Source organism: Plutella xylostella, chromosome 23, assembly GCF_932276165.1.
Source record: "Plutella xylostella chromosome 23, ilPluXylo3.1, whole genome shotgun sequence".
Taxonomy (NCBI): Eukaryota; Metazoa; Arthropoda; class Insecta; order Lepidoptera; family Plutellidae; genus Plutella; species Plutella xylostella.
The window spans coordinates 4,216,816-4,238,020 of NC_064003.1; the positions used below are offsets into that span (position 1 = coordinate 4,216,816).

General features: G+C 41.8%; 2 protein-coding genes across 5 annotated transcripts in view; one reads left to right on the plus strand and one right to left on the minus strand.

Moving 5' to 3' along the window:
- The first annotated feature begins 112 nt into the window (after nucleotides 1-112).
- Nucleotides 113-1,812, plus strand: LOC105388939 (coiled-coil domain-containing protein 130 homolog). 4 transcript variants are annotated; one of them, XM_048629378.1, is made up of 4 exons: nucleotides 113-227; nucleotides 358-681; nucleotides 786-1,046; nucleotides 1,255-1,812. In XM_048629378.1, exons 2-4 carry the CDS (start codon nucleotides 370-372, stop codon nucleotides 1,753-1,755), a joined length of 1,074 nt encoding a protein of 357 aa, XP_048485335.1. In that variant the 5' UTR covers nucleotides 113-227; nucleotides 358-369; the 3' UTR covers nucleotides 1,756-1,812. The 4 variants fall into 4 exon arrangements, with proteins under 4 accessions (XP_048485335.1, XP_048485334.1, XP_011558284.3 ...); XM_048629377.1 differs by having other exon boundaries at nucleotides 122-264; XM_011559982.3 differs by having other exon boundaries at nucleotides 144-231.
- Nucleotides 1,791-21,205, minus strand: part of LOC105388959 (intermembrane lipid transfer protein VPS13A) — a 57,045-nt gene continuing 37,630 nt past the window's right edge. Inside the window, exons 33-60 of the mRNA XM_048629602.1 lie at nucleotides 20,817-20,914; nucleotides 20,498-20,620; nucleotides 19,892-20,190; nucleotides 19,440-19,590; nucleotides 19,273-19,354; nucleotides 18,850-18,984; nucleotides 17,750-17,863; nucleotides 17,374-17,470; nucleotides 17,078-17,147; nucleotides 16,904-16,966; nucleotides 16,555-16,689; nucleotides 15,909-16,111; nucleotides 15,401-15,537; nucleotides 14,739-14,987; nucleotides 13,658-14,313; nucleotides 13,097-13,273; nucleotides 12,157-12,429; nucleotides 9,520-9,661; nucleotides 9,108-9,240; nucleotides 7,633-8,847; nucleotides 7,287-7,458; nucleotides 7,004-7,073; nucleotides 6,650-6,763; nucleotides 6,198-6,221; nucleotides 5,506-5,633; nucleotides 4,189-4,334; nucleotides 3,730-3,853; nucleotides 1,791-3,443 (exon numbers count right to left, since the gene is read on the minus strand). Of these exons, the coding sequence (XP_048485559.1) occupies nucleotides 3,303-3,443; nucleotides 3,730-3,853; nucleotides 4,189-4,334; nucleotides 5,506-5,633; nucleotides 6,198-6,221; nucleotides 6,650-6,763; nucleotides 7,004-7,073; nucleotides 7,287-7,458; nucleotides 7,633-8,847; nucleotides 9,108-9,240; nucleotides 9,520-9,661; nucleotides 12,157-12,429; nucleotides 13,097-13,273; nucleotides 13,658-14,313; nucleotides 14,739-14,987; nucleotides 15,401-15,537; nucleotides 15,909-16,111; nucleotides 16,555-16,689; nucleotides 16,904-16,966; nucleotides 17,078-17,147; nucleotides 17,374-17,470; nucleotides 17,750-17,863; nucleotides 18,850-18,984; nucleotides 19,273-19,354; nucleotides 19,440-19,590; nucleotides 19,892-20,190; nucleotides 20,498-20,620; nucleotides 20,817-20,914 (5,471 nt within the window). The 3' untranslated portion in view covers nucleotides 1,791-3,302. The remainder of the gene's footprint in view (nucleotides 3,444-3,729; nucleotides 3,854-4,188; nucleotides 4,335-5,505; nucleotides 5,634-6,197; nucleotides 6,222-6,649; nucleotides 6,764-7,003; nucleotides 7,074-7,286; nucleotides 7,459-7,632; nucleotides 8,848-9,107; nucleotides 9,241-9,519; nucleotides 9,662-12,156; nucleotides 12,430-13,096; nucleotides 13,274-13,657; nucleotides 14,314-14,738; nucleotides 14,988-15,400; nucleotides 15,538-15,908; nucleotides 16,112-16,554; nucleotides 16,690-16,903; nucleotides 16,967-17,077; nucleotides 17,148-17,373; nucleotides 17,471-17,749; nucleotides 17,864-18,849; nucleotides 18,985-19,272; nucleotides 19,355-19,439; nucleotides 19,591-19,891; nucleotides 20,191-20,497; nucleotides 20,621-20,816; nucleotides 20,915-21,205) is intronic.

Genomic DNA, 21,205 nt, shown 5'->3' on the forward strand with positions numbered 1-21,205 from the left:
CCTAATACTTTAGTGACTGCCAGTCACTGACTGGCCCATAATTCTTAAAATAAATAAATTTGTACTACATTGTTCTCCGAATATTTAGTTTCTGGTGTTGCCCTTGCTAAAATCATGTCAATTTGTAACTGTCAACTGGACTGTCACTGTCAGTATCATCGTTTGTTTTGGTCTTTGAGCGTTTTGGTAAACAAGAAAATTTTGTTTTCATCGAATTTACTGTACCTGTGAGTAAGTTTATCCACAAATTTATATTGTTTGAATGTGAGTGTAAATATATGTTTATCCATTAATTATTGATTTTCATGTTAGTGCTAAATAATAAATAACCTCACTTATATCTTTACACTTTTTTAGTTCTTATCAACCATGGGTGAACGCAAGGGCCAGAACCATTACTATCCCCCCGACTATGATCCGAAAGTTGGGGGGCTCAACAAGTTCATGGGGACCCATGCATTACGAGAAAGGGCTAGGAAGCTTCATGAGGGCATCTTGATAATCCGCTTTGAGATGCCCTACAACATCTGGTGTGACGGCTGCAAGAACCACATCGGGATGGGCGTCAGATACAACGCAGAGAAGACCAAAATCGGCATGTATTACACAACACCAGTCTATCAATTCCGGATGAAATGCCACCTATGCGATAATCACATTGAAATCAAAACTGATCCAGGGGTAAGTTCTCATATGAAATTTCAAATAAATTTATAGCATTAATGATTTATCTGCTACCAATTTGTCTCAATAAACCTTAATACATACCTTCAATTCAATTTCAGAACCTAGACTATGTGATAGTTTCTGGAGCTCGGAGACAAGAGAACAGATGGGATCCTACAGAGAATGGTCAGATAGTGCCTGAGACCAAGGAGACTCAGAAGCGAATGTTTGACGATGCCATGTTCAAGCTAGAACATAAGACTGGGGATGCAGAAACTGCTAAACAGGACAAGCCCAGGCTGGGAAAGCTTGTAGGTAGAAATGAGAGTGTGTGGAAGGATGATTATGAAGCTAACTGCTCCTTGAGGAGGAATTTCAGGGTAAGTGTATGAAGTTGTGTAAACGGAGTTGCAATTATAGATGGGGCAGCAAAGAATACTAACCATTTATAAGGGACTTGCTAATACATTTTAAACTACCCTTGCCCAATCTATCTGTAATTATATCAGTGAGCATTTTAAATGTTTACTTACTTACATTATTAGTGTATTTTCTTGGTATCATATTTCCCATTTTCTTGCTTTACAGAAAAGGAGAAAGGAATTAGAAGCTGCCTATGACAATGACAGCCTTCTACTAGCCAAGTCATCACTGGACATACCCCTTCTCCCTGAATCAGAAGAGGACAGAAACATGGCATCCCTTCTCTCTCTACAACCATCAAAAAGCATTGAAGAGAAGGAAATACAAAATAGAAATAAGCTCCTAAACAGTCCGGCCCTGCCTAGCTCCAGTGGCTTATTGACCAGCTTTGGGGGCCTGAAGAAAGAAGAACAACTGAGCAAGAGCACTTCTTGGACCAGAAACTCTTTGGGTATCATGATTAAGAAAAGTAAACCTGAAAATTCCGATACTAAAGACATAGAAAATAAAGAAAAGACTACAGATGATGTAGGAAGTAAAGATAATAGTGCAGATACACCTGTATCTAATGAAATTGTACCTGAAGATGGAAAAGACATAATTCATGACAAGAAAGCCATATCACTAATATGTGATTACAGTTCTAGTGGGGATAACTCTGAATAAGTACATGTATATACAATATAAACAATAAAACGACATTTAGCATTATGAAGTATAATATATTGTGGTTTATTTTTTTGGTATTTTTATAAAACATTTTAACAAACTGCATTTTCGATTTAAGCTACGCTTCAAATACCTAGTTTAAGTTATAGGTACAGTTATCTTATGAATATTACATGTAAACATACACATGTTATGTAAATGTTGTGACCACAAAAAGCTGAAGAGATTGGCTTTTTCATTTTAACATTTATTACACCAAATATATAACAGAAATACCTATAATCAAATTGAAATGAAAGTTCTCAAATGTTTAACAGATTAGCTGCCATGGCTACTAAGGATGAACATAATGTATTATTTTTCAGTGTCTCACTAAAATTAAATTAGCAAAAGTTAGGAACATAATCACCTACATACATAGCAATTTTACGCTTAGGAACATAAATATTAGGCTGAGTTTTATTGACCAACTGGAGTGGAAAATATTGGTAAGTAAGTATTTGTGTTGATAATATTTTCCTGAATTAATAATGTAAATTGTCTCTGGAAATTTTAAATAAGAGTTCATATAAATTTATATCTTACTACCATTAGATGACAAAGCTAAACGATAATGATCAAACTTAAATCAGTTGTATGTCATGCTGGTTATGCCATAGACTGATAAAAAAACTATATATTTGTGTGTTTCTAGACCAATGGAACATCAGGTTTCAGTTTTCATGAAGACACCCACTCAGTTGTTACATATTGTTGTACAATAGAGTACTTAATTATGTGTCAATCTATAAATATATTCATTTGTTTACCAAAATACTTTATAACATACAATATAGACATTTTAACTACTAAAACAGTTAAGCAATATCAAGACCAGAAGAAATACATTTAATCTTGTTTAATTAAATTTCATATTTTATACTTTGTGCATATTGACGGGGCATGGCATAGCTCAAAAAGCCAAAACTTATGTCCTGATAACATAATTTAGATTCTTTACATGACGATGATGACATATTTTTTTCTGGTCAAGTATTAACAGTGTGCATATACATATTTTTACCTTTTTTCATAATTTAACATATAGTTATACTTAATGCCTTTTATAGCAATATTTTAAACAAACATGACTAGACAGAGATCAATAGTTTTCTCCATTATAATTATGTACCTATACTTTCTCCAATAATAACGAGTAAGTACCTACATAGTACTAAAAAATATTAAAATAATAATTTATGCGATTTTAGAATAGATTCGGGTCTACGTGTTATTCCAACATATTATGCTATTTGTAAATAATATATGTCTGACCACCCAAACTAAACGCAATTTTGATCGTCATGGATATTGTTGGTAATAAACCTGGAATGACGAGCTTTGTGTTTCTCTTTCTCCTATTAGGTTGTACCTAGTCGGTATACATAAACGGTATAAAACGCCAAGTGATTCATGTGTTACAGCGCAAGTTGGAATCTGTACGGGTATAAAGCCAAAACGCCTAGCCAAAGGGGAAAATAAACGTGAAATGTGATGTGATAAATTTAGAACTGTGTGGGGCACCGCTTGTCTTCCATGGCTAGTATAAGCGCACACTCCACGCGAGCCTGGATCCACGTCAGCACCTCGGGGTCTTGCACTTCGATGATCTTCTCATCCGTCGAATAGTAGTTTACTAGTTCGTCCTGGAATTATAACATTTATTTTTACAAATATTGCACTCGATGCGATGCTCTAAAATCTAAAAGTGGAAGTGGCAGCAACAGATCTCTTTACTGCCGCTTTTAACAGCTCGCAGGTCTAAAGACAGTCAAGAGAACTGTTGGCAGATCGTACGATGAAATTAGCACTAACCTAAATATCTTGTTTCCGTTTTGAAGAAGCTTTGCCAGAAAACGAGGGTCCTGGACCACACTGGCCTAGTATTAAGCTAATAAAGAAAAAAACACCCTAATCCAAAGCATAGTTTACCTGTTTAATCTGCAACACGAGTTTGTCCCCCTGTATATCGGGCACGCCCAGCAAGTCGTCCAGCTTGACCGCCCACTCGATGTGCCACGAGTAGTTGACGCCCGCGCGGACTAGGAACACGTGTCTGGGGAAATATAGGTGGAATTTTAAGCCTCCATAATTCCGAATTATTATACCTATGGTAGGTATTGTTGTTGCTGAACGTTCTGAGAGTAGTCCACCCTTTGTATTCTTATTTATATATTAAACCGTTAGTGCCACCTGCCTCTTTGGGAGGACGTACTAGACTACCACTGCTGCACTGCAGAGCGTCTCTGGGCTTATGGTCTAATGCATCTATGTAGGCAAGTGCAGCGTGCACTATAAATGACTCCCGAGATGGGTAGCCTCAATAACATTGCCGGCCGTGCTAAAACTTCGGAAAGGACATTAGGTATTATATTCTAATATGTGTGTTACCTAGTGCTGACTAGTACAGCGACGTGCGACTGGCGCGGCAGTGCAGCGTGCGCGAGATAGCAGCCCGAGTCGGCGAAGTGGCCGCGGGACAGCTGCAGGAACAACTGCTGGCCTACGCCGCTGTGGTAGCAGTAGCACGGGAAACCCTGTGGAGAGAAAGGTATGTTGATATGGATTTTCATGATGATGAGTGTGTGAGATATCCCCACATATATTGTAACTTTCGGAAAAGGGAGGATGTTAGGGTTGCGTAGCAGTGAGCTGTGTCCCGTACTTACTACTTCGAGTTCGATTAGTGCAGATTTTCCTGTGATATTTTTATATTAGGTTGATTGTGTGTTATCAATTAATTTAATTACTATGCAAAGCTGTTATCAGCTTGCTTCTTTTAGTAGATACCTATACATGACTAATAAATGCACCGTTCTGTATGCGGAAGTACCCATTGTAGGTGTATACGTCTAATTTGCTGCTATCAACAATACCATGTCGCTATTTTTGGGTTCACTATATTAGTGAATCGCAGTGTAGACAGCCCAGCTGTGGGTGAGCGGGGCGCGAGCTGTGTCCTGTAGGTCATCATGCGTGTGAGTGTAACTCGGGCGCGGTGCAGTGTCTCGGCAGGCGGCGGCGCGCCTCCACCCTGCGTTGTAGACAGCGCAGCACGCAGCACACCGAGCCCAGCTGTGGGTGAGCGGGGCGCCAGCTGTGTCCTGTAGGTCATCATGCGTGTGAGTGTACCTCGGGCGCGGTGCAGTGTCTCGGCAGGCGGCGGCGCGCCTCCACCCTGTGTTGTAGACAGCGCAGCACGCAGCACACCGAGCCCAGCTGTGGGTGAGCGGGGCGCGAGCTGTGTCCTGTAGGTCATCATGCGTGTGAGTGTACCTCGGGCGCGGTGCTGTGTCTCGGCAGGCGGCGGCGCGCCTCCACCCTGTGTTGTAGACAGCGCAGCACGCAGCACACCGAGCCCAGCTGTGGGTGAGCGGGGCGCGAGCTGTGTCCTGTAGGTCATCATGCGTGTGAGTGTACCTCGGGCGCGGTGCAGTGTCTCGGCAGGCGGCGGCGCGCCTCCACCCTGCGTTGTAGACAGCGCAGCACGCAGCACACCGAGCCCAGCTGTGGGTGAGCGGGGCGCGAGCTGTGTCCTGTAGGTCATCATGCGTGTGAGTGTACCTCGGGCGCGGTGCAGTGTCTCGGCAGGCGGCGGCGCGCCTCCACCCTGCGTTGTAGACAGCGCAGCACGCAGCACACCGAGCCCAGCTGTGGGTGAGCGGGGCGCGAGCTGTGTCCTGTAGGTCATCATGCGTGTGAGTGTACCTCGGGCGCGGTGCAGTGTCTCGGCAGGCGGCGGCGCGCCTCCACCCTGCGTTGTAGACAGCGCAGCACGCAGCACACCGAGCCCAGTTGGCGGGTCAGCGGCGCACGGGCGGCGGAGCGGCAGAGATCTAAAAGTTGCAAAAATACATTAATGTTTTTAATAAAGATGAGTTAACGACCGATAGTGGTCTTACGAGACGAGAAATAGCATTGAGGCAACAAAGTTTGACATTGCGGCATGTAAAGTTAGTGTTTATCCCCTCGTCAATCAAGTAGATAAACTAGAAACGTTTCATATACTCCTATGATTTTGACCGCGGGGATAAGGCGGGGATAAATTATGGAATATGCCTCATCCAGTAGCATTAGTTTTTATGGCATGAAAAAATACCAAGCAGTGTTGCCCATGTATTTTAATCTTATGTAAGGTAGGTATTAGAATACAGCCAAAATTTATAATTTAGCAGAAAACACAATTTAATGCAGGTAAACTACAGGCCAAAATTCATATCTGTGTTATTTTATCGGCTACATTCGTTATTAATTACTTACATACCTACCTTAATCCTCCCTTATATTTCTAAAATATACATGTATTACTAACATTAGCTAATTTACACTAATACATAGATGCATATCATGCTCTAGCCTAAATTATACATAATGTACTATTCTAGTGCAAGAATACTCACTTCTGATATACGCGGCTTCTTCATCTGTCCAGTTGATCGTAATTAAAATAAACAAAACGAAACGAAAACACATTTAAGTATAGATATTTACATAGAGTTCGATGATCTACTTACACCAGTTTCTTAGGGATAGTAGGTATTTTATTATTATTGTCAGTTTTCGGAGTCATTTTCAGGTGCTACGTAAAAAATATTCATGCTATGGAAACATGCATTCGTTAAACAATTAATCTAAACTAAACATAACAAAAAAACCAAGATGGATAATTTCCTCATGCATAATTTGTAAGAAAGAATAAGAAAATCTATCAAACTAATAACTATGGAATACGTCTGTATTATTTACATCGACTGGTATCTCAAGTCAATTATTATCTGTTCTCATATAGACAGTCAGATAATGATTCTCTTTTCCCATCGTGCTTATACCTATAACTATTAAAATAACTTACCAAGGTTAGGTTTAGCGATGAGTCCACTCAACGCCAGCACGATGTATGCGGGGTGGCTGCGACTAGCTTCCAATACCGACGCTGGGATTGCCTCGGTCGTCACCTCAGCTTGACCTAAAAACGTTGAAATAAAATGACTTCATCATCTTTTTTAATTCAATGTATTTTGAAAATATGGCTCAGCAGTTTAAGGTACAAAATGACAAAGCGTTTCGGAAAAGTGCTCCGCTGCTTATCTATTTACTACTAATTATTTGGCATTGATCTGAATAGAGAGGAGTATGCAGAGCTGACCGCCAACCTTCAGTAGTGGAGAGGCACTAGAAGAAGATGTGAAATTGTTAGTATACTTACATGCTGCCCGGTGGGAATTTAAGCCTCGCCCCAGTAATTTTGATACGTCGATCTGTCCACCAGTTAGCTCCTGAAACCATTCATTTATTATTATGTAATAGCCAAATAAACATTCTTAGGTGCAATATTTGTAAAAATGATTTTCGATTACGATTATATGGATGCAATGTTTGTAATTGTAAACATGAGATTTGATAATATGGGTATACATGGTTATTAGGTGGACTAAGGCCTAAAATGTAGCCGATAGTATATCTATGTATGATGACGAATATAATTTTACCTCAGTACAAGTTCCATTGGCATCCGTATCGGTCCGTCGGTTCACAAGAATCTGTAGCGCTAGTATCTTGACGTAGATCTGTTGCAGCAGCGGCGGGTAGCCGTGTAGACGCCACTGCTCTAGTAGACGGCGTAGGGGTAATGCTACGTTGTGGGTTGTGTAGGCTGGTATTCTGCGCAGATAATTAAATTATAATTGTACCAACTTATTATATATTAAACTGTCAAATAAAGGTTGGTTACAAAATTGCGATAAATCCAACTATAATATTATAAACACAAAACACAAAACTACTCTTTCCGCGAAGACATATTATAGGTTATAAATTATATAAAAAAATACTTACACAATCTCGACATCCTTCATATCGCCTAAAGAAGCTCCCCACGAGCTGAACAGATGCTCCAACAGGTCACTGTTGAACAGACGAGGTCTATTCTCATGTTTACTCGACAGCCAAGAACTCCTGGGATTAGGACTCTCAGCAGAATAGCCCCGCGACGACAAACTAACTGACAATTTGACAGGGGACATATACACATTCTCGAAAACCACGTCTTTAGGCCCGTAAAATTGACTCTTCATAGCTATAAGCAGTAGCGGCATATGTACAGATGCGAGGTCAGCCCTCAATCGAACCGCTGGTTTCTCTTCCACCTTCCAATGGTTCAGAATATCGAATACATAGTTGACAAAACCCCTGTCTAACTTCAAGCAATGCTCCTCAATGAACACCTTGAAATGCTTGTAGACTTCTTGGTTGATATCATACTTGTATTGTTTTAAGAACGACAGCTCTAACGAAGGATTGTAAGTGGGTTTTTTCAAATGCGGCGGTACCGGAGCCGGGTATAAAACGCATGGGAAAATGGCGTCATTCAATTGATTGTCCACTTGCAGTCTATGTATCTTCAAGTTTAGATACGTGTGGGTTTCCGACTTGCGCAATTGCAGCCAAATTCCTGGATTATACGTCCGTCGTAACTCCGAGAAGAAAGGCTTTGTCATTTGCATTTTTTCGAGATCAATATGAATGTAGTCTTTCAACTGGCATTTCTTTTGCTCCGTCTGGTATTTGTCTTCGATCCAGGCGGTTAAATCTGGGGATAATTCCTTCCATTTGTGTGAAACGTGGACTTCCCAACTGGGTAGAGAGTCTGTGATGCTGATATACGCTAGTTCTTTAACATCATTCTTGGTTTGTACACAGGCCGATAGTGATATGTTAGGAACAGACATTATAAACTCATAGCTGCTCTTTTCTGGTGTGATTCTCATTCTATACTGCGAAGCTATGCGTTCATCTTGAGTTAAAGCGAAAACTCTTTGGTATCCTTCTCGGTATGATATCCAGAAGACGATGACTTTGTCTTTCCTCATCTTTTTAGTGCGGACTTCTGGAAGATCTGAGCTGTCTGAGTCGTCGCTACTTGAGGAGTTAGGGGAAGGAGATTTGGGCGTCAATCTCTTCAGTGTGGAGGACAGTTTGGAGGTGACGCTGTTGGTGGCTACGAGAGTTGTGTGCTTCACTGAGTGGAAACTCACTTTCTCTTCACCGAAACTGAAACATAAATATACACATGATGAATTAATGTTACCTACTTGTATTCGTTATAGGTAATTATGTAACTACTTAGTTTAAACTTGCTACAATTGAACTACTATTAGCTGATACTTAAAACCGAGATAAAAATTCCTGGTATTTTGATGGCCTTCCATTTAGTATCAAATGTAGATTTTACACCATCGTAGGGCCGTAGGTATCTCAGGTACATCAACTAAATTTGGGCCGATCTAAATCAATATGATGCTGAAACTTACCCGTCTTTACTGAAATCGGCGACGAATCCTTTGCCCTTATTATTGTATATGTTCCACACTAGAGCTCTCTCCTTGCTGGGGTCATCCCACGTGTACAGCATCGACTGGTACGGACTGAGCAGGGCCACTTGACCTGGAGAATATCAATACGACATAACTATACATATCTTCCGATGAACCGTTAGGGTAGATACCTAATATTAAGTTATCGAGTGGAATACGGAAACATTCAAGTAGAAGTGACTTTAGACAAACAGAGGGTAATAATAGTATGTGGAAGGCCACTGACAGAGTTTTTTTTACAGCGTAAACGATTATAGCACAGCTCCATAACAAGCACAGCTTTAAATCGGTGGAGCCTCTCTGATTCCAGACAAAGGTACCTGATCTAGAGTTACCTATTATCACTGACCTGAATGTATCTGATGCAGCTTGAGGAACAGGTCGTCGCAGAGGTTGACGACCTTCACGGGCGCGTCTCCCTCGGTGAACGGCTTGAAGGTGATCACGAACGGACGGTCCACGCCGCCCGTGTTCTGCACCACTATTGCTGACTGGAGATAACAATAAAAGGTTAACTGGTAGAGAATCAAATGCTACTAGCATTAAGTTCGCTTTTGTACCAATTTACTTTGTGCAATAAAGAATTTAATAATAGTAAAATGTTAGGAAATAGAGTAGTGTCATCCTGGGGATGAACCCGCTTATTGAGTCTCCGAGGCGGTGTTTGGCTGGGCGCAGCGAGGGCGCTAATAGACTAAGGGAAGGGGTTCACCCGAAGTAAACACTGCTTTTCATTACGAATACCTGCATTAGCTGAGTGGACGCCTTTTTGACGATGACAGCAAAAATTTATAAAATGTGATTTGTGTGGTTGATTTTATCAGTATTGCTGTCTATGTCAAATAAAGTTTTTATCTATCTATATATCTATCTATGAATGGCGAATTTGTATTATTTACATCTTCTAATATGGGTAGAAACTATGTTAGCTTTAAAAATACCGACCGAAAATTTTCAATTTTTATCCCCTTTTAGTCATTATATTACCTACTTTCTGAGCATGAGTCATAAAAAAACTATAATGATAGGGCCTCAATTTAACACAAACATTTACATCGTTAGACAATCCGTTACAAACTCAATTTCGGTTAATAAGGTAAATAGTTTAGTGACCTAAATTAAAGAAGCAAACACAGATTATGCTCATATTAGTCGGCCATAAACTTACAACGAAAAGAAATATGTTACATGTAGTAATACTTTACAATTACATAACATAAACCGTTACATTCTACTATTTGCCTACAAGAGGCAGGTACTAACTGCAAATTGAATTGACACCACTTTCATACATCACCCGTTATAAGAGTTACTCTCACACTTTTCACTTTCAGTATCTTTCATAACTTTATCCAGTGATGTGTTTCTTCATATTATAACAGTGACTAAAATGGTCTTGCAAAAAGTGTTTATTATTTTTGTGTTGTGTTTTGTTGCTGTAGAATTGAAAGAACAAAACAGTGACGAGTGTGCTAAAAATGGGGTTGAGCTTAAAAGAGTTAAAAGATCCAAGTACTTTTCTAGTCCACCACCCGGAGCTATAAGATATTTCAAACGCCCCCCTCCAACAGAGTTTAATAAGGGGACATATTCCTACACTCCTCCTCCTAATTACATGTCTGAAGATGAAGACCTGCCTTACCCTACGGGAAGCTTTCCCAGTCGACCACCACAAGCAATGAAAAAACCACTTTTAAACGACGATGATATTAACAACTTCGTTAGATATCTTTCTAAACAAGACTTGGATAAGATTGTAGAATTGGCTAACGAGAGGGACAGGAACAATCGGTTTAAGAATACCAATGGAAACGATGACAGGTTTAATTTGAATGGTCCGTATGTTTCTAATAACGTCAGTCCTTATTCTGGTCCTCCGAATAATAATGGATTTGCTAACCAAGAGAACATGCAACATAAAGTTACATACGATAATGGACCTAACCAACCAGGCAATAACAACCAAGGGGGAAACTCTATGAACGCTGAAGAAATGCTGCCAAAGCCAGTAAATTTAAGAGATGACAATGACAACGTCTTAGGAGCGTATACGCAGAATGTGCCCAGTATAGCGAGACCCCTGTCTAGTTACAAAGTGGAGGGTTTCGGAGACTTGCCTGTGATGGACTATCACTCCAAGATGTTTATGACTAGTTCATACAATGTGCCGCATTATTCGGTTAGTTACCAAATCTGAATAGTATTCACTTATCAGCATTTGTATATCGATGTGACTTTCTCGTTAAACGACCAGAACGACACATGTTAGTTAAAAATGCATTAAACCATCTATATAAATAAGGTTTTTGATTTAAATGTTTTACATTGGGATATGAAAGTTTTTTTTTCCATTTTGCACAATGCTATAATTTGATTGCAATTTCATATTTCCGGTTCAACATAGATTTAGAGTAAATGGACAGTAGGTACACCTGTTCTTGAAATTTAGCTACTATATCCATCCACTCCCACAGATAACCTCAAGCCAGTCGAGCCCTCAGCCTCCACCTCCCTACGAGGCCGCCCCACCCACCAGCGAGGGTAGGGCCCAGAGCGACGCGCACCTCAAGGCGGTGAGGATCTGGACGCACAGGTCTAATGGACAAGCGTATACGCTGCACGATGATGGCAGTCTGTCGGTTGAGAGGCCGAAGTATGGGTAATAGGGTTTCATATAATATAAACTGTTACTGTAGGTTGACCTGCTACGCAATATGTAAATAAATAAAGGATCTTTGTACGTTGTTGAAAATGTTTTGTTGAGATTAGATTAAAGAATAGTGTTAAGCTTTTTTGTGGTGTTATTTATGTCTGTGTTGTGATTGTTTTTATAAACTGTTGTTACTGATTTTACTGTTTTTTTTTCTCTACTGAAACCACTATTTTATAGACGTATCCAATATAATAAGTGATTTGTGAAAGTGGCGAATCCATGCGTGAAGAAAAATATAATTTATACATGGGTCTGAAAAAAACACCAACTCACCCCTTTATCCATCCTCAACACAGTTGTATGATTCACATTGATCGGGAAGTGCGCCGACACGAGCCTCGAGTCCCGATACTTGCAGTGCATCATCATACTTGTAGTCTGCGGGTAAAACGCCGTACACTGCTGCGGGGCCAAGTCTAGCCACAGGTCCGCCGCTTCGTTCTCCTCCATGAAACGTAAATGGCGCTTCGTGTCGTTGTACACGATGTACAGTGGTAGGAAGGTCACGATTTTTGTCAGTTGCGGGCAGAGTTCGGATAGGGTGATCTGTTAGAATGGAAAAAAAAATATTTTAAAGATTAAAAGTTTCAGACTGAAATAATGAGATAATTTGCCATATCTGCCGATCTGTAACCACTGGCATATAAAAGTTTTCGAATGAAGGGTTCTATTCAGCCCGCCGCCGGACCGACGTCGACTTTAGCCAGGTACTCGCTAATAGTTACATGGGGAAGGCCGCGGATAGACAGTTGTGGCGCTCTTTACGAGATATGTCCAGCAATATACGACTATTGGCTAAAGATAATCCTAACCTGACAAAGTTGCGTCAGCGGCTAGCAGAGCGGCGGATACGGGAAACCCATGCCGTCTACCGTCTACCTTAAGTAACAAGTAGCCATCCATAGTTACCTTCTTTGTTAATATTATACATACCTTTAATAACCGGTACACCGGCATCCACGACACAGGCCGAGCCTAGTGTGGAAGCCACCAAAACTCGTAAATTTACTAACTCACACACTTCCAATTTAATTTCATAATATTGTACTTACTCATTTAAATTCATAGGTGTTTAAATAAATATTTTTGATTTTTGATTTGATTTTGATTTGATGAGACAGACCGTGGATAAAAAGCTGTGGTGCTCCTTAAGAGGGGCCTATGCCGAATAGCGAATAGACTATTTATTGGTTAATAATGATAACACACTAACCTGACACAGTGTGGTGGTGGGCGCGGGCGGCGCGGCGCGCAGGGCGGCGGGCGGCGCAGCGCGGGGCGGGAACGAGCGCGCCCAGCCGCCGCCCAGAGACACCTTGAAGCGGTCCCCGCCCCGGGCAGTGACCACTCCGGGAGTGGTGAGTTTGTAGATTGTGTCGGAGCGGCACACCTGGAACAAACATTTATGAGTTAGTCAGTAACATCAAGCTATCTAGCTTTTACTGTGACTTTAAATAATAGGGGTTGAGTAAGAAATTGCCGTTATACAATAAAAATGAGATGATTCTCATATAAATGAAACCTAAAGGGCATTACCACATAAACTTAGACAGTGTTTAACAGATGTTTAGCGCTGTCAAACGCCTACAATATCTGTCAAATTTCGTTTTAAACAGTGTTTAAAGTTTTTTGTGGTAGTACAGCTAGTGTCCGCTAGACGAACTGATGACACCATATAAAGTTATAGCGACTTTTGTATCGAGAGACACAGGCGCGTGCAGTCGCTCACTGTGAGCCGAGAGTCCCAGGTTCGATGCCACACACACACACGTACCTTGAGCTGCATGGGCGCGCCGGTCTTGTTGATGAGCCAGTAGGGCGCGTAGAGACACAGCCGGGTGCAGTCGCTCACTGTGAGCCGAGAGTCCCAGGTTCGATCCCACACACACACACGTACCTTGAGCTGCATGGGCGCGCCGGTCTTGTTGATGAGCCAGTAGGGCGCGTAGAGACACAGACGCGTGCAGTCGCTCACTGTGAGCCGAGAGTCCCAGGTTCGATCCCACACACACACACGTACCTTGAGCTGCATGGGCGCGCCGGTCTTGTTGATGAGCCAGTAGGGCGCGTAGAGACACAGGCGCGTACAGTCGCTCACTGTGAGCCGAGAGTCCCAAGTTCGATCCCACACACACACACGTACCTTGAGCTGCATGGGCGCGCCGGTCTTGTTGATGAGCCAGTAGGGCGCGTAGAGACACAGACGCGTGCAGTCGCTCACTGTGAGCCGAGAGTCCCAGGTTCGATCCCACACACACACACGTACCTTGAGCTGCATGGGCGCGCCGGTCTTGTTGATGAGCCAGTAGGGCGCGTAGAGACACAGACGGGTACAGTCGGCCCGGCTCAGAGCCGCGCTCACGTGCAGCTGCTTGTTGCCGCCCTCGCCCTCGCTGTCCGTGAGTAGGGTTATACGTTTGTCCGTCATGGCTGGAAATGGAAATGCATGGTGAGAAGAAAATAAACTGAAAATTATTAAGTGTTTAGGGCTAAAATTTACCAATTTACTTGCCATTGGTGCCTATGTTTTGAATCTAACAGGGGATGTAATTTCTGGAGATTGTGATTGGTCAGTCCGAGACTATTTGAGAACTCCTGTGAGATTTAAAGCGACTGCAGGGCGACTCTATTGGACCTCATCATGATAAAAAATATAGTATGTGTTTTTGAGTAAGTCACTATAAAGTCTTCTGTCTAAGATGAGTCCCCATTGGTGCTTTGCCGCTGCGTTGTGTTCCATTAGTTGCAAAGGAACGGTCATAAAATATAATGGCAGCGACAAACCTGCGACAACGCAACGCACCAATAGGGCTTCACCCTAAGATATTAAAAATGTTAGCTATAAAAACACTCACTAGGCTTCATCTTAAAGCTCCCAGTCCACAGCTGCCCCTGGTTATGTATCTCCACATTAACCACATGCGTCGTCAGCAAGTTGATGATGTGACTGTAGACTCGCTCCCCGGCTTCTATACGAACTCTGAACGAGAGGGCCTCGATACTGAGCTCTAGTGCGTAGGTTAGACGGTTGTAAATAGCTAATGGGGGTAGCACTCGGATAAGGTAGTTCGGTATTGCGCGTGTTGATTTGGGCGAGTTTACTCCTGAAAAAGAAATAAATGAGTAGGTATTAAAAGAATAAACAATGTGTTAACGCGTTGACATGAAGGTGGGTGAGCTTTCACGTTGGCAGCAACAATAAATGAATGTTTTTTAGTTCTGGGGTCGAATCGTGGCCAGCAGCAACTATTACTGGACTCCGATATGTAGTCGGATATGGATGGCTCATCAGAACTTCGTCTTAAAATACATGTCACACTTGTGCACAGTAGACTTATCCCACTCTATTACTACTAGTCTTAGCTAGCATATAATATGCATAGGATGAAGAGAGAAAGAGCATGGCAAATAAACCGCCATCTCAGTTTTCCTTGGCGGGACAGATGAAGTATACTCTGGGCTTATTAACTAAAATATTATGCATTTTTACGTTGAAAAGAGAAAGAAACAGCCATACCTTCAGTAGCCACCACCCTCATGGCAAATATACTGCTATCTCCCTCTTCCTTGGCGGGACAGATGAGGTCGCGCGGGGTGCCGAGGTCGTTGGCCAGGTCCATCCACCAGATGCCTTGCGATGCGGTTTGGTAGTTCCTGAGATGGGTGGGACTTTATCAGTGATCTAGACAAAGATTTTAGGTCCAATATATAGCAATAGAACATACATACACGTGCCACTAATCTTTGTAAATGAGATCCTCTATTAGATTATACATGTTTTGCAACTATGTACCATGTTTTTACCACTCCAAAGAAGTGATATTAACACTCTGACATCGGCCTTTCTCATCCAATCATTACCGGCTATCTGTCTACAACTACATTCATCAGCACATACTGGCTTTTATTACATAGTTACTATTTGAAGAGCGTGAATTGTGGATGACGGCATCCCAACTAAGCTAAGAAGAAAGTATGTGATTAAGAGTTAAATAATAATAATAATAATAAAGTTGGGGCCTTACTGCGGATGCGTAGGCTTCAGCAGCAGGGTAGAATGGTAGGCAATATACAGCGGCACCGTATACGTGTCGGCCGGCGCCACCGTGCCCACCCGTAGTAGGCCCTCGAAGGGGTTCAGGATGGAACCTATGACCTCCACTCCGAGCGCTTGCAGGTCGCGCTTGCGGTAGTAGAGCTCTAGTGGGTAGGAGGTCTCGTTGCGGATCTGTGGAGGGTGGGGGAAATATTTGTTTTAAATAAAAAACTAAAAAGTTCTTAGGTATTATAGATATTTAAAAAGCGGTGGCGTAACTATGAAATTCATAAATTATGCAATAATATCAAATGCAGTTTCGGTGAACAAAAACATCGTTAGGAAACGTGGACCACATAGGTTATAGTCGTTATTAAAACCGAATGGGGTTTTTAAGTTATGTGTCTATGGCAATTATGTAGTTATGGCTGTCTAACAGCATACGGATTACATCACGCACGCGGGATGGCACGGCATTTCCCCGCGTCTCGCGTGCATATTCTACGCATTACAATGCTTGCGGAGCAAACCCGCGTACGTGTTCAAATCCGCATGCTGTTAAAAACAGCCTGCAGGCAAAATATATCAACAATTTTATTAACATTCAACATTAATCAGTTCTATTTTGACCTAACCTGTAGCGGCGATCGAACCACGATGGTGTTGCGGTTGAGCCCAGCCTTGCGCTCCACGACCACGTAGTACCGGGTTCCGTTCCTGCTCGGGTGCAGCACGTGCAGCTTCTGAACCGACTTCTGGGGGCACAGCACCTGAGAGATAGGAGGTTATTATTATTAGGGTATTATTGAAAAATAAATATTTTATGTAAACATGTAAGGCTCAGCTCGTCACGCCGGCACGCCCTTTAGTCCTAACAATCCCTTGTTTATATAAACCACTGACTGTTTGGTAGAGGTTGCTATGAGTAGTACTATATTATTTCTTAAGTTTGTAGTTGTAGGGTAATTAGGTACAATAACTCACCGTGAGTTCATCCAAATCGTGCACGCGGATACTCAGCCTCTGATCTGTTATTCGAGCGTACAACTGAAAAGTTAAGTTCGTTAGGAGACGGTACTAACTAAAAGAAAAACGGTAAAATTACATAATTATGAAAGTACATAAGTAATAATAGAAATGAAATAATTATGAACTTACTTCTTGTGTAGACTCCGGAACAAGTTGTGGTGATCGGATTGGCGTGTTGTCCCTAAACGCTGCTTCAAAACTGTAAATAAATAGGTAACATTTTGATTTTGTGAACGATACTTAAAACATTATATTTCATAAACCACCCTATTCAGCAAAGAAATGAGGCTCAATTTGATTATTCAGAGGGTAAGACAAGTGAAATTACAATGACTTTAACAGTGGCGCGCGTGAAACAGATTACTACTGCTACTCAATAGTAAACCATCGATTGACTATTAATCCTGGTATATCCTAGTGCTTACCAGTCGGCCTCCTCGTCCCCGTCGGCCACTATCTCCGGTATTCCCGGCATTTTCACCTCGAGCTCGTCTAGCATGTCCGCTGATGACGTGTCGCAGTCTGGAATGAAGGAATTATTTAAATCGTAGCTGTAAGTTTTGAAAAATACATTCTAGAGTTGTGTAGCATACACACTAGAAGAGACTACGAATTCTTATTTCATTTTCGGGCTTAGATATACCATGCTGCACATGTAGGTTTCGGCTTAGTATATCCTTTTTGCAATAACCTGTAGATAAGCATATTATTTTTTCGCAATTATTGAAAAGTCGTAGAACAAAAGCTAAAAGGAGTCTCCTGTTTTTGCAACATCCTGTATTTATATGCATTTCTTTTCACCTGGAGTGCTAGGCCGGCTGTCCCCCGCGTCGTAGTCGGCGACGGCGAGCGTGCGGTCGTGTCCGGCCAGATCTGTCTCCGAGCGAGTGATGAGGTGCACTGTGGAGCCAGGGCCTGAAAGGGGGAAGGTAATACTGGGAGTGAGTCTGAAGATCTTGGAGACGCGAGGTCACCTGATGTCTTTAGAGAAACGGGTCGTATATTTGTCCCTTAGTAGGCACATATAACATACAACCATTTTTTTTGCTTGTAGTAGTAGCTTGTAGTGGATATTAAGCATGTTTGTGACAAAAAAAAAACAGTCATAAATATAAGATTTTGAAGCGTCCGTAGTCGAGCGGGCCTCAGTGATCGTAACTGATCGCTGAGGTTAAGCAACAACTGACACGGTCAGCCATTGGATGGGTGACCAATTTCAAGTAGTGCTTTTCTGGACGCTTCCGTGCTTCGGACGGCACGTTAAGCCGTGGGTCCCGGTTGCTGCTTCGGCAGCAGTCGTTAAGCCTAGTCAGAGGCCTTCGGGTGGCTTGAAAACATCTGACAGTCGGGTTGCCCACTTACCCGACAACTCTCTCAGCACAAGCTTGCTTGTGTTGGGGTCCACCAACCCGCACTTGGCCAGCGTGGTGGACTAGGCCTAAACCCTTCCTTCATTGGAAGGAGACCCGTGCCCCAGCAGTGGGGACGTAATGGGTCGTGATGAAAGATTATAAATTAAAATCAGGTACTTCAAAATCAGGTTCACTAGATAAAGATTAACTTAAATCCACACTTTTACTTAAAACGAACCAACTTTTAGATAAGTACTTACCAAATAGACCATGAGAGCATCTTATTTATTTATTTATTTATTTATTATTAAAGATACACCATCTTAGAATAGGACTAGATCTAAATCTAAACTCTTCACACACGGTACACGATGGGTCGTGATGATGATCATATAGACTCTTATACATATAATCAATCGTATATAAACACACTCTCTTCAATCCAAAGGTTGTCTGGTAGAGATTGCTATATGCAATAATGTTTTTGTAATTTTTGTTCTTGGTGCAAATAAAGTGTATTGTATCATGATGAACCTTAGAATATCTTACCAATAAAGTTGAGTAGCGGCGGAGGAGGCGCGGGCGGCGCGGGGGAGCGTGTCTTGTCAGTAAATTGAGCCATGAGAGAATTCAACACGTTACATAGCGAAGGTGTTAGTGTGAACTTTATGTCGGATTCGCTTTCTGTAAGAGATAACATATTATTAAAATTCATAGCATGAACAAACGACAGACTGTAATCAAAGTTTAGATATTGTCTCTATCGCTTTCAATCATGCTATACACGAAAGAGCTTGGAAGTTGTGACCAGACCAGAGTCGCGTTTTATACTATTGATATGAATATATATTTATTGACACAAAAACAGCACACATGGCTGGGTTGGTAGTTTTGGTACAGTCATTTTAGGTACGTCTCAGGAATGTAAAAAAGTATCAATATTCAAAGACTTAACTAAATAAAGCTTCTTACCCAAGATAAAGTACGTGCACATCTTCTCCATGAAAGCTTCAGTGTCCAAACCAGAGTCCATACTGTCTTCTCGTTCGGGCTCCTGAAAAACCATTATTTTATTATTAGCATGTAAAATAATACAACACTTCCCCTTTTCTAATTCAATAAATAACCAAGTGTCTCACCTGCAAAGTGACAGTCTTGTGTTCTCCCTCCCTCTTGCCCTTGGCTTCAGCGTCAGTGAAAGAGACAGCCTTATCTCCGTCTAGCTCGTTGGGTATCATCTCCGCTTCGCTGGCCGCCGCTGAAGACACGTCTTCTTCGTCGCTTGAGTCACTGGGTTGGAGGGAAAGGGTTGTATGGGGAATCAACTTTAGTGGAATATATATTATAATGTAAAGTTACATTGGAAAGATTTAAAATGACCGACACCAACGTCCGAAAATGTAGGTAAACATACCTATTATTATGCTAGGTACTCCTACAATATCTAACCGTTTTATTGTACTAAACTTAAGGGATTGATGTTAAAGACTGAATAAATTGAATGAAGTTTTAAAAGGTTTGTAATATTGAGGCATTCCGAGACAAAACATGAAGTAACTTGAAAGCATTGGAAAGCTTGGCAGCAACTTACTCAGTAAACAAATGTCCAATAGCATTGACAAGCTTATCCATAACTCCACTGTCATTATCCGAATCAGAGTCATCTTCATCCAACGCACTCAGGAAAGACAAATTCAAATCATTACAGCCCTTATTCTCATCCGCATTAGGTGGACCCATGAACATCATTTCGTTGTCTGTGTCTTCTTCGGCCGAGGTCTCGGGTTCGAATCTAGACTTCCTCTTGTGTCGCTTTGTTTCTTCTTTAGTTTCAGTTTCAGTGTTCGGTGGCGTTATGATTAGCTTTGAAGACATCGGGTACGCTTTGTCCTGTGAAATACGGTTGTATCTATTAATACCATTAAGTTACATAATAGGTAAGTACTGTAGCTCATGATAGTCATGGTCATGTCAAACATGTATCATGATATGATCAGTAGAAGGGTCCTATTCTAATATGTATTTGAAATATCAATAGTTTAGTGCGTTAGGGGCTACCCTAAAAACCGATTATTCTCAAATTATGTATCTGTGTAGAATGGTATATATGAGCTGTCCGATACCCCTATTACAAGCTCTACCTAGCACAGGTTCGGATGTGGTATGACTATGACCCCACATATTACTATCACTATACCTGCGTAATAGTGAGCGTGGCTTGCGTGCGCTCCAGCAGCGCCTCGCCGTGCGTGCCGTGCGCGCACACGCACACGCGCGCCACGCCGCGCCCCCACGAGGTCAGGGCTACTGATGTTGATAACTGGAAGGGAGATTTATAAAAGGGGTTTATAGTTTTTTACTTGTAAGTTAACATGAGCCAGTACTCAGCTACTGCTTGACGTAGGGGTAAAATGTAGGTATCCAGGTCGAAAAGATTCATAAGCAAAAAGGGTAGACTAGTGTATACACGTTGGATGTAGTCAAATTTGGAGATAAAATATGTTTAGGTATCTTACCTTGACGACCAAAACTGGAACCAACACGTCTTGTTGTAGATTGAAGACTATGCGCACACTCGGTATGTTCATGTTGAAACTTTCAGGAGGGCCGGCCACTGAAACATAAAATATTCGTTGACCTCGGGCCAAACTAGGGCAAAACTACTCCTATTTCTTATTTGCTTTACATTCTTACAGATAACAAGTGAAAGCTGCCGCTACTGCTGTTTATAGTTAAGCTATCCTCTGGTTTTCTTTTCACCTTTATCGTTATAGCGCGAGTAGATAAAGGAACCATATGAAAATGGCGGACGTTCTATCTTTTCGTAGACCTGTCACTATCTCTTTCTACTCCCACTTATGGGGTGACAGCCGCCATTTTAATATCGTTCATTTGTGCGCATTTT